General features: G+C 46.4%; 1 protein-coding gene across 2 annotated transcripts in view; it reads left to right on the forward strand.

The window, feature by feature from the left end:
* acss1 (acyl-CoA synthetase short chain family member 1) overlaps window positions 1-13,012 on the forward strand; it is an 84,099-nt gene that overhangs the window by 45,472 nt on the left and 25,615 nt on the right. For both annotated transcript variants that reach the window (XM_055639940.1, XM_055639939.1), the window contains exons 7-9: window positions 5,058-5,195; window positions 6,423-6,515; window positions 10,147-10,259. In XM_055639940.1, the coding sequence (XP_055495915.1) occupies window positions 5,058-5,195; window positions 6,423-6,515; window positions 10,147-10,259 (344 nt within the window). The remainder of the gene's footprint in view (window positions 1-5,057; window positions 5,196-6,422; window positions 6,516-10,146; window positions 10,260-13,012) is intronic.

Raw genomic sequence — 13,012 nt, forward strand, 5'->3', positions numbered from 1 at the left:
TCCACACCGCTGCTTTAAAGTATGCCGCGCATGCCTGCTGAACGGGTTCTTTACGTAATCCCTCATCGTAACTCCTCATAAAATACAGATCAAACTTCAAACTGGTAAGTTCTCGTTTAATCTTACTATTTTGGTCACCAAATTGTAGGAAAGATGGCAACAAAATAGAGAGAGTACAGAGGAGATTTACTAGAATGTTGCCTGGGTTTCAGCAACTAAGTTACAGAGAAAGGTTGAACAAGATAGGTCTTTATTCTTTGGAGCGCAGAAGGTTAAGGGGGACTTGATAGAGGTCTTTAAAATGATGAGAGGGATAGACAGAGTTGACGTGGATAAGCTTTTCCCACTGAGAGGAGGGAAGATTCAAACAAGGGGACATGATTTGAGAATTAAGGGACAAAAGTTTAGGGGTAATATGAGGGGGATCTTCTTTACTCAGAGAGTGGTAACTGTGTGGAATGAGCTTCCAGTTGAAGTGGTGGAGGCAGGTTCGATTTTGTCATTTAAAAATAAATTGGATAGGTATATGGATGGGAAAGGAATGGAGGGTTATGGTCTGAGTGCAGGTAGATGGGATTAGGCGAGAGAAAGTGTTCGGCACGGACTAGAAGGGCCGAGATGGCCTGTTTCCGTGCTGTAATTGTTATATGGTTGTATGGATGATCAATGGTCAGTGTGGACCCAGTGGGCCGAATAGCCTGTTTCCGAGCTGTATCTCTAAACTAATCTAAACAAAATTGAATTGTGGCTGTAGATTATGATTATGTTGCTTTCAGGCAAGTTGACACTCCACTTAGACAGGTTTAATGGATAGGAATGGTTTAGAGTGATGTGGGCCAAATGCAGGCATATGGGATTAGCTTAGATGGGGCATCTTTGTTGGCATGGATGGGTTGGGCCCAATGTTTGTGTCCACGCTGTCTAACTATGACCTGATTTCACACTGATGTCATCTCTCCAAGAGGTTGTTGAGGCTTTTTTCTTTGGAGTGTAGGAGGGTGAGGGGTGACCTTATTCAGATGTTCAGGACCATGAGGGCAGGGAGAAAGTGACCACTCACAATGAGTGAACCCAGAACCTACAGTAGTACACACCACAGAACTCACACACTCTGCCTCGCCTTTTTAAATCCATTTGGAGGATGTGGTAAAGAATGTATTCCCTCTACTTAATTGCCCTACCGTTTCGGAGCTTGCTTGACCACTTCCGTGTCTCTGGATCATTATATTACATTTGCTAACAACTTGACTTGCAGTCTTAAGCTACAGGGGAAGGTTGGTTAGGCTGGGACTCTTTACTTTGGAGAGTAGGAGGTTGAGGGTGACCTTATTGAGGTGTACAAGGTCATGAGGGACATGGGTACAGTGAACGCCACAGTCTTTTTTCCAGGGCAGATGATTCTAAACAAAAAAGGTCACAGGCTTAAGGTGAGAGGGGTGATATTTAAAAGGGACCTCAGGGGCAACTTTTCACTCAAGAGTAGTCTGTATCTGGAATGAGCTGGCAGAGGAGCCTAAAGAAGTGGATACAATTATCATTTTTTAAATACATTTTGGCAGATTTATGGATAGGAAGTGGTTATAAGGCTGAGAGCTAAATGCAGGCACATGGGACTAGCCCACTATGGGCCTGCATGGACAAGGTGGGCCGAATGGACTGTTTCCAAGTTATAGAACTCCATGACACTGTGACGTCGGTGGACAGTGTGTGCATCTGTTGGCATTGAACGTTGCCACAGAGGCGTACATGCACAATTGATGTTTTGATTCATCGTACACACTTATCTTATCTTAACTCTACACGCTGAAGCCTTCACCCTTAGATATGCTTCATGCAGTTAGCGGAACAGCGAGAAACAGATGTAGCAGGATTCACTGGTGCAATTAGCAACAGGGGTTATTCATGGTTGGGGCCACTGACAGAACATTGTGGTTCGGGCCACTGAGGCAAATGAAGGAAACAGACCCTCTCTCAGTTGGAAGTCAACTAGAAGCTGGAGTGAAGATAAATGATCCAAAGAAAATATAAGAAAAAACGGTTCAGAGGACAGTGATTTTTAAATTGAATAATGACATTTCTGCAGTTTGGCGAGTAAAATAAATACAGATCACTATTGGAATAAAAGCCAACAGCAAAACAGATTAAACTGGGGAATTATTAGGTCACGGTGAATTTTAGGAAACAAACAGTATTGACGTGGATAGGAAAGGCTTAAGGGCCAGTCCCACGAGCATGCGCTTGCATGCGGCGAGCGCGACCTAACGTGGTCGCTTGAGCCGTACGGCCTCGCGGGGCCGGTCCCACTTCGATCGCCGGAGCCATATGGAGTTGTGCGGAGCTGGTCCCGACATTGCGCGGGACTCCGAAAAACTGACACTGTCCAAAAATTCCGCGGCGGCAACGGCCTGCCGACCCGCAGCCGCATTAAGCTGCATTAAGGCGTGCGCAGCGTCTCGACGCCGTACGCAGTGTCTTGACGCCGTATGCCTTCGCTCGAACTTCACGTCAACTCGTACGGGATCACTCGACCTCCGCGCAGTCCCCACTTCCGGTTTGGTCGGGCTCGCCGCATGCTGGTGGGACCGGCCCTGTACGGGGATCACTCAACCTCCGCGCGGCCCCCGCTTCTGGTTTGGACGCGCATGCTCGTGGGACAGGCCCTTTAGAATGTGGACACATGGGGCCAGCTTATGAATTTACCAACATTTTAGTTGGCGTGGTTGAGTTGGCCGTAGAGCCACTTTCCAGGCTGTAAGATGAGACTTAGATTTAGCTCTTAGGGCTAAAAGAATCAAGGGATATGGGGATAAAGTACCAGCAACGGGGTACTGATTTTAGATGATCAGCCATGATCATATTGAATGGCGGTGCTGGCTCAAAGGGCCGAATGGCCTAATCCTGCACCTATTTTTCCATGTATCTATGTTTTTCTATGTTTCTATGACTGAATTGATACAATTGCATCTTTGTTCCATTACCTGAGAGAAATTGATCTAAGATTCTCCTGCTCACTTACAGCAGACTTGGTCAGAGTTACCGATCTATTAGCATATTAGCCAATCATCAAATTGTCAATTGAGAAATAATCAAAAGATACAATAATAATATAGACTGCAATAAGCAGAGTATGTTTTTGTGACACAAATAATTCCACAGATTCACATTCTGACCAAAGAAATTTCTCCTCATCTCCTTCCTAAAAGAACGTCCTTTAATTCTGAGGCTCTGACCTCTAGTCGGATACTCTCCCACTAGTGGAAACATCCTCTCCACATCCACTCTATCCAAGCCTTCAACTATTCTGCATGTTTCAATGAGGTCCTCCCTCATTCATTCTAAACTCCAGCGAGTACAGGCCCAGTGCCGCCAAACGCTCATCATATGTTAACCCACTCATTCCTGGGATCATTCTTGTAAACCTCCTCTGGACCCTCTCCAGAGCCAGCACATCCTTCCTCAGATATGGGGCCAAAATTGCTCACAATATTGGTACGTGGCAATAAACTGACCTTTGAACCTTTGAAATGCGGCCTTACCAGCGCCTTATAGAGCCTCAACATTACCTTCCTGTTTTTGTATACAAGCCGTCTTGTAATAAATGCTTGGAGTAGTGTGTGCAGTTCTGGTTGCTCAGCTATAGGAAAGATGTCATTAAGTTGGAAAAAGGTGCAGAAGAGATTCACCAGCGTGTTACCTGGGCTTGTGGGCTTGGAGAGGCAGGGGGATTTTTTTTGGACCAGAGGAGACTGAGGGATGACCTTATGTACAAGATCATAAGGAACATGGATAAAGTGAATGCTTACAGTCTTTTTTACAGGGTGGAGGATTCTAAACATATAAGATTGTTAAGGGCTTGGACACACTAGAGGCAGGAAACATGTTCCTGATGTTGGGGGAGTCCAGAACCAGGGTGCCATAGTTTAAGAATAAATAATGCCCCTGTCCCACTTAGGAAACCTGAACGGGAACCTCTGGAGACTTTGCGCCCTACCCAAGGTTTCCGTGCGGTTCCCGGAGGTTTTTGTCAGTCTCCCTACCTGCTTCCACTACCTGCAACCACCGGCAACCACCTGCAACCTCCGGGAACCGCACGGAAACCTTGGGTGGGGCGCAAAGTCTCCAGAGGTTTCCATTCAGGTTTCCTAAGTGGGACAGGGGCATAAGGAGTAAGCCATTTAGAACGGAGACAAGGAAACACTTTTTCTCACAGAGAGTGGTGAGTCTGTGGAATTCTCTGCCTCAGAGGGCGGTGGAGGCAGGTTCTCTGGATGCTTTCAAGAGAGAGCTAGATAGGGCTCTTAAAAATAGCGGAGTCAGGGGATATGGGGAGAAGGCAGGAACGGGGTACTGATTGGGGAGGATCAGCCATGATCACATTGATTGGCAGTGCTGGCTCGAAGGGCCAAATGGCCTCCTCCTGCATCTATTGTCTATTGTCTAAAACTACATAGCATAAATGTAAGGTGAGAGGGGAGATTTTTAAGAGGGACAACTTTTTCACTCAGAAGATAGTACAAATGTTGGGACATCACAATGGCTGGTGTAAGCTATAAAAGTGTATATAATTACGACTTTGAAAAGACATTTGGACAGATATTTAGATAGGTAGCGTTTAGAGGGCAGTGGGCCAAATGCAGGCAAATGGGACTAGATCAGTATGCTAACCTGGTTGGTAGGGCAAGGAAGATGAAGGGGGCTCTTGCCATGGTGTACAGCTGTGTGACAATGACTGCAAAGTTGCACCAATCAACACAGAAAACTGCAACAAATGGAGGATGGTGCAATTAAATATAAGCATGCAGTCAATTTCAAATGCATGCAACAGTGTAATCACCACTTGATTTGGAATGGTCCCCCATCTTCTTCACTCTTGTCACTGACATTGGCAATAAAACAGCCTTTAATAAATGGAATTGCGCATAGTTGATTTGCAACAGCTGATGTTCCAGTGTTCTGATACCAAGCAATGCTTTGAGGCAGTTGGATCAGTTGAGGTAGATTTCTAGTGATGTTAAGGTGAAGGGTGCAATTTCCCCCCCTGTGCTTTGTTCACCCAGGTAGATACTGGGAGATGGTGCAGCGGCTGAGAATCAATCAGTTTTATGGGGCCCCGACGGCTATTCGGCAGCTGCTGCAGCATGGAGACACGTGGGTGTCCAAGTATGATCGCTCATCCTTGAAGACACTCGGCACAGGTACATGCCCGTGATTTACAGCTTAACCCTACACACCGGCAACAGGTCAATGGATTGATCGCCCTCCAATTCAGTAATGGGAACCTAGATAAGCGGTGGGCTTGGCAGCTTTTTAGTTCATGGAAGAAATCAAGGCACAGAATTCCCATGGGATTTTCCAATCTGAGGTGAAGCTGGTGATAACGAGGGCCAATTTCATCCCCTCCATGTTTCAGTAAGTCAGAAACCTCTGCTGGGTATGTTGCACTCAATGTATCATTGATTGTTGATCTTGAACTTGGGGAATATGCAGGATTAGTACGTTGCGGACCCGGTTGAGGCTTGTGATGAGATGAAGGTGGGAGAGGGGGGGTGAGACTGGCTAATTAGAACCTTTGGGTGGGAAAAAGCACGTCTGACTTTAGTCAGGAACTGGGATTCAGTGCTGACCTCTTGAATTTCTGGGTGCAAGGTAGTTTAGAATGATTGGATTTAAAAGATTGGGGCCAAGTATTGGGGAGGGAGGCTGAGAATTGGGTTTAGCGTGATGGTGGTGAGGAGATATAACTGAGGCTTATTAATTTGTTTGATGGAAGAGGTTGTTGAACCTGGGTTATTCAAGGCCTGGAGTTGGGGTTGAGGAGGAGGTAGAGGGAGAGGACTAGTAGAGATAAGGACCCCCCCCCAATGGAGAGTTTGGTGGGTCACAGGTTTGGAGGGATCTTGGATGATTAATAGAATTGCATGGGCCTTGAGAATATTAGGAGAATGGGAGAGGCCTAAAAGATATTGGATGGGTTTGCAAGGATTTGATATTTTAGGATTTTGGAAGATTGGGAGGGGTGGCATTGTGAAGATTGGGTCCTGAGGGATATCGAGTGAATGAAAGCATTGGAAGCAATGGGGGAGGTGTGGCTGTGTGGAGCTTGAAAGAGCATTGGGAGGTTGAGGTTTCTGGGAGGGCATTGGGAAGGGTTTTGTCGGGGTTAATTAGTTGGTTAGATTCAAGGGGCTTCAGAGAGGGTGGTGAGGAATATTGGTGAGTTGGAGCTTGGATGGGTGTGAGCAACATTAGGGGCATGTGAGGAAGTGCCATGTCAACAGGGTGTGCCCAGTGGGATAATAGATAAAAGTTGACCACCCACCGCATCAATCAGGTTGTGTGGGAAGGAAGTTTCACCTGATTCTCAAAGCATCTCAGCTGTTTACATGTGCTGTATAGTTCCCTAATGATATTTCTTCTTGCAGTCGGGGAACCTATTAATTACGAGGCCTGGAAGTGGTATCATGATGTTGTGGGGGAAGGCCGATGTGCCATCGTAGATACCTGGTGGCAGACAGGTGAGGACCTCACTCAGCAAACCAAGAAGGTTGGTCACATAGAAGATCCAGTGCTGACATTGGATGCAAACATTCCTTCAATGTTCAGTTTGCCAGCAACCAACATCTGCCACCCACTGTCTGTGGATGGTCCAAATTCTAGACATCCCTTCCTCCACCCCTCCTCCTTAAAGCCTTAAACTGTCCTAATGTTCCTTTTTGTCTTGGTCAGATGAGTTGCCTTCATCCTGTTACAATGCAGAGTCCCTATTGATAATTCATTGTCATCCAATGAGTTTAGTTTAGAGATACAGCGTGAAAGCAGGCCCACCGAATGCGCACCGACCAGAGATCCCCGCACATTAACACTACCCTACTACACACACTAGGAACAATTTTTACATTCATACCAAGCTAATTAACCTATAAACCTGTACGCCTTTGTAGTGTGGAAGGAAACTGAAGATTTTGGAGAAAACCCACGCAGGTCACAGGGAGAAGATACAAACCCGTACAGACAAGCACCCATAGTCGGGTTCAAACCCAGGTCTCTGGCATTGTAAAGGGCCTGTCCCACTTGCATGCAGTTGCGTGCGTTTGGCGTAACCAACCGGAAGCGGAGTCTTGCTAAGTTCGCGCTAAGTTTGTGCTAAAGTTCGCTTGTGACGTCATTTACGTCATGCTTACAAATCAGCTGGGCAGGAGGCGGGCCAACTGAATTTGGGCGTTGCACGGCGTTGGGCAGTGACGTCATCACGCAATGCCACGCCGGGTGGTGACCTCATCACGCAACGCCACGCGCTAGGCGTACGCCGTCAAGACGCTGTATACGCTGTCAAGACGCGTATGACCGCAATGTGCCTGCATGTGTATCCGGGCCGATAGGCCATTGGCGCACAAAGATTTAGGCTATTGCGCGATGTCGGGACCAGCCCCGCACAACTCCGCGCTTTTAAGTGGGACCGGCCCCCTGCGGCCATACGGTGCCCGTACGCCTCAAGCGACCACGAGGTCGCGTAATTTGGGAGCCAAGGTCGCGCAAGTGGGACAGGCCCTTAAGGCAGTAGCTCTACCCCTGCGCCACCGTGCCGCCTTGAATAAGAGGTGAATATGAGAGATGTCATTCTGATCCAGGTTTATAGGGAACGGGATTTTACAGCAAATAGTATGAAAATAATCCCAGGAACATCTCGCAACCTACATGGTGTAATTTTTAGAATCACTCCATCACGTTGTCTTTGTCTTGAAATGATATTTAATTGTTTGCAGCTATTTGGTCACATTGATGAAGCAATACTCAGTGTTTTGTCAGGGAATTTTAGTGATGAGTTATTTATGATTGTTGCCAAAGACAAGGCAACAAAGAGGTCAATTTAAAATACACTTAATTAGATTACTTTAATTTATTATTGACAAGTGATACAGTGAAAAGCTTGTCCTGTGTGCCATCCACACAAATTGTAGTAGACAGGAATACAATCAGACACGAGTAAAGGAATGAAACATGTGTAGGCAGGAGCTGCAGATGCTGGTTTAAACCAGGGACAGACATTAAATCCTGAAGTAACTCAGCGGGATAGGCAGCATCTCTGGAGAGTGAAACAATTGGAAATAGATCCTCTTTAGTTTAGTTTAGAGATAGAGCGCGGAAACAGGCCCTTCAGCCCACCGAGTCCGCACCGACCAGCGATCCCCACACATTAACACTATCCTACGCACGCTAGGGACAATTTACACACACACACCAAGCCAATTAACCTACATACCTATAAGTCTTTGGAGTTTGGGAGGAAACTGAAGATCTCAGAGAAAACCCACGCGGTCACGGGGAGAAGGTACAAACTACATACAGACAGCACCCGGGTCAGGATCGAACCCGGTTCTCTGGTGCTGCAAGCAGCAACTCTACCATGCTCTTCTGGAACAGCACGCAAGGTGTTGATGGAATTTAACTCAGACAAAACCCAATATGTTGCATTTTGTTCAGTTAAAGCAGGGCAGGACGTACACAGTAAAAGGCAGGGCCCTAGAGAGTGTTGTAGAATAGTAAGACCTCATGATACAGGTACAAAGTTCCTTGAACTAGTATTCACGGTGGTGAAGAAGACTCTTGGCACACTCGCCTTCATCAATCAGGGCATTGAGAAAAGGAGTTGGGTTGTCGAGTTCCAACTCTAGAAGTCTCTAAACTTGCATATTGTGTGCAATTCTGGTTGCCCAACTATAGGATGGATGTCTTTAAACTGGAAAGAGTGCAGAAAGGATTAATGATGATGTTCGGCACTGGAGGGCTTGGGGTACATGGAGAGGCCGGATAGAATACGACTTCTTTCTATGGAGCATAGGAAATTGAAGGGTAATCTATAGAAACATAGAAAATAGGTGCAGGAGGAGGCCATTCAGCCCTTCAAGACAGCACCGCCATTCATTGTGATCATGGCTGATCGTCCCCTATCGATAACCCGTGCCTACCTTCTCCCCATATCCCTTGACTCCACTAGCTCCTAGAGCTCTATTCTAACTCTCTCTTAAATCCATCCAGTGACTTGGCCTCCACTGCCCTCTGTGACAGGGAATCCCACAAATTCACAACTCTCTGGGTGAAAAAGTTTTTTCTCACCTCAGTCTTAAAAGACCTCCCCTTTATTCTAAGACTGTGGCCCCTGGTTCTGGACTCGCCCAACATTGGGAACATTTTTCCTGCATCTAGCTTGTCCAGTCCTTTTACAATTTTATATGTTTCTATAAGATCCCCCCTCATCCTTCTAAACTCCACTGAATACAAGCCTAGTCTTTTCAATCTTTCCTCATATGACAGTCCCGCCATCCCAGGATTCAATCTGGTGAACCTACGCTGCACTGCCTCAATCACAAGGATGTCCTTTCTCAAATTAGGAGACCAAAACTGTACACAATACTCCAGATGTGGTCTCACCAGAGCCCTATACAACTGCAGAAGAATGGAGTCATGTGAGGTGTAGATAAGGTGGACGGTTACAATCTTTTTTCCAGGATAGGGGAGTCAATACCCAGCAGTTGTAGATTTAAGGTGAGAGCAAAAAGCTTTCAAGTGGGCCCTGTGTGGCAACATTTCACATTAGGTGTTAGGTAACTGTAAATGGAATGAACTACCAAAGGAAGCTGTGGAAGCAGGTGCTTAAAAGAAGTTTGGACACTTGGATGAATAGCAAAGGTTTGGAGGGATATGGGCTGAGACAGGCAAGTTGGGAGTAGCCCAGCTTGACATCTTGGTCGGCATGGATGAGTTGGGTCGAAGGGCCTGTTTTTATGCTGTACAACTCTATGATCAAAACACCGCGTTCCCCATCATCTTATTCACTTGTGGCCTTGCAACATATCCTCTCCCATGCTCACCAGTTTCCTCCTTTGGTTCCTTTGACATTTACCTGTGTGGAGAAGTAAGTGCCAGAGAACTACTGTCAGAAAGAAAAAGTATTTGCTGTTCTACTGGTGCACAGAAAGTTTGGAAAAATATAATGTCTTTATTGACTGGTTGAAATAATTTGCACTGAATTAGATTTCATAGTGAGACCCAACAGCCGTGGAGGCAATATCAAATTCTCATCATATTCTACAGTACTTTTGTGATTTGCAGTAATAAGATTTTTAACGTATTTCCATTCACAAACAGAAACAGGTGGAATATGCATATCACCACGACCTTCAGAGAAGGGAGCAAAGATTGTGCCTACAATGGCCATGAGACCATTCTTTGGCATTGAGCTTGCCCTGATGGATGAGAAGGTAAGATGTTGATTCATGTTCAATAACATGAATAATTCCAGCGTAACAAAGGAATTCAACCCCAGGTTTCCTCTTAACATAAGTGTCTGTGACTTCTGTCCGAATCACCAGTGGGCGAGGAGGTTGATCATGCAAAGACCTATCCTGTGATGTACAAAAATATCCATTGGCCATCAGTCAAGAACAACATATTAGTAGTGGTGACTACAGGGACAACCTTTCTGTGGTTTAGCAGGATAATTGGATAGGTGCCCAGACTCGCTCCCAAAGAAACAACCTACCATCGGAAAGACAAGAAAGAGTATTTGGTCTTCTGCTGGTGCTCAGAAGGTTTGGGGGAAAAAATTCTGAACTGGTTGAAATGATCCACATTGAATTAGATTTCACAGTCAAATCCTGGACAAAAATCTGACATGGTTGTAAGGCGATGTCAATCTCTCTTCACATTCTGCAGTGCTACTGTGATCTGTAGTAATAAGAGTTTCAGCATCCTCCAAGGGAGTTAGATGTGGCCCTTGTGGCTAAGGGGATCAGAGGGTATGGAGAGAAGGCAGGTACAGGATACTGAGTTGGATGATCAGCCATGATCATATTGAATGGCGGTGCAGGCTCGAAGGGCCGAATGGCCTACTCCTGCACCTAATTTCTATGTTTCTATGTTTCCACTTACAAAGTTCAGTTTAGTTTAGTTTATTGTCTTTGCGTATACCGAGGTACAGTGGAAAGCTTTGTGTTGTGTGCTATCCAGTCAGTGAAAAGACTACACATGATTATAATCAAACCACCCACAGTGAACTGAACAGATATAGAAACTGGTGGAATATGCATATCACCAGGCTCAATGACAGTAGATATTCTTTGGTCAGCAACTTGGCATCAGACAGCAGGAACAGTCACACCCAAGTTCTGTCACCATCCCTGGTTAAATATGTGTAGTTTTGGCAAAGGTTGTGGTGACAATCAGAAGTAACAACCCCTGGTCAAGCCTAAGGGACTGTTGCATCACCACATAAGGTTACTAACTCAGCACTGGTTATCCTCACTGTCTGAAGTGTCAGCTGTATTCAATTGGTAGCACTATCCCCTCTGTGTCAGAAGGTTATGGGTTCAAGGCTCATAACATGAGAACATTCTTGCCATAGAGGGAGCACAGAGAAGGATTTGAGTATAGGAGCAGGGAGGTTCTACTGCAGTTGTACAGGGTCTTAGTGAGACCACACCTGGAGTATTGCATACAGTTTTGGTCTCCTAATCTGAGGAAAGACATTCTTGCCATAGAGGGAGTACAGAGAAGGTTCACCAGACTGATGCCTGGGATGTCAGGACTTTCATATGAAGAAAGACTGGATAGACTCGGCTTGTACTCGCTAGAATTTAGAAGATTGAGGGGGGATCTTATAGAAACTTACAAAATTCTTAAGGGGTTGGACAGGCTAGATGCAGGAAGATTGTTCCCGATGTTGGGGAAGTCCAGAACAAGGGGTCACAGTTTAAGGATAAGGGGGAAATCTGTTAGGACCGAGATGAGAAAAACATTTTTCACACACAGAGTGGTGAATCTCTGGAATTCTCTGCCACAGAAGGTAGTTGATGCCAGTTCATTGACTATATTTAAGAGGGAGTTAGATGTGGCCCTTGTGGCTAAAGGGATCAGGGGGTATGGAGAGAAGGCAGGTACAGGATACAGAGTTGGATGATCAGCCATGATCATATTGAATGGCGGTGCAGGCTCGAAAGGCCGAATGGCCAGTCCTGCACCTATTTTCTATGTTTCTATGTAACTGCAAGTGCTGTATTGCCAAATGTCTATCAGATGACATGTCAAACAGAAGCCTTCTTTAGCTCAAGATTCCAGTATCTGCAGTTTCTTAGAAACATAGAAAATAGGTGTAGGAGTAGGCCATTCAGCCCTTTGAGCCAGCATCGCCATTCAATATGATCATGGCTGATCATCCAAAATCAGTACCCCGTTCCAGCTTGCTCCCCATATCCCTTGATTTCGTTAGCCCAAAGCGCTAAAGCTAAAGGGCTGTCCCATTTACGTGTCTTTGGCACGCAAATTTCGCGACCTCGTGGTCGCGTTGAGGCGCACGGGCATCGTGTGGCCGCGCGAGGCCGGTCCCACTGAGAAGCGCGGAGGGGTATGTAGTTGTGCGCGACATCGCGCGGGGCTCCGAAATTTTTGTAGCGAACAAAATCTTCGCCCGCCAACGGCCTGTCGCGTAACTGACGGCCAAAGTGGGACAGGTGCGAGGCAAAGACCCTGGCGCGATGCAACGTCTCACCTTCAACAGCAGCAGAAGCAGGCAAACCATCGCCGAGCTCGGCCTGGGGCTCACGGCCGTTGCGGTCCGGATCCGCCCCCACTTCTACTCCCAGAGTGGGGCCAAGAAAATTGAAGATAGACACAAAATGCTGGAGTAAGTCAGCGGGACCGGCAGCATCTCTGGAGAGAAACAATGGATGACGTTTCGGGTCAAGACCCTTCTTTCAGTCTGCAGAAGTGTCTCGACACGAAACGTCACCCATTGCTTCTCTCCAGAGATGCTGCCGGTCCCACTGAGTTACTCCAGCTTTGTGTCCATCTACTAATGACGTAACGCGCTCCAGACGGCTGTTCGGGCGCATGAATTCACGCGCGACCTTCGCGGGACCGTCGTGCCTCAACGCGACCACGAAATGAAGAATTTGGAGCAGAAAGAGAAGACTGGCAAGGTAGAACGTTTTTGTTAAGCATAATCATTTGCAATGAA

Source organism: Leucoraja erinacea, chromosome 8, assembly GCF_028641065.1.
Source record: "Leucoraja erinacea ecotype New England chromosome 8, Leri_hhj_1, whole genome shotgun sequence".
NCBI lineage: Eukaryota > Metazoa > Chordata > Chondrichthyes > Rajiformes > Rajidae > Leucoraja > Leucoraja erinaceus.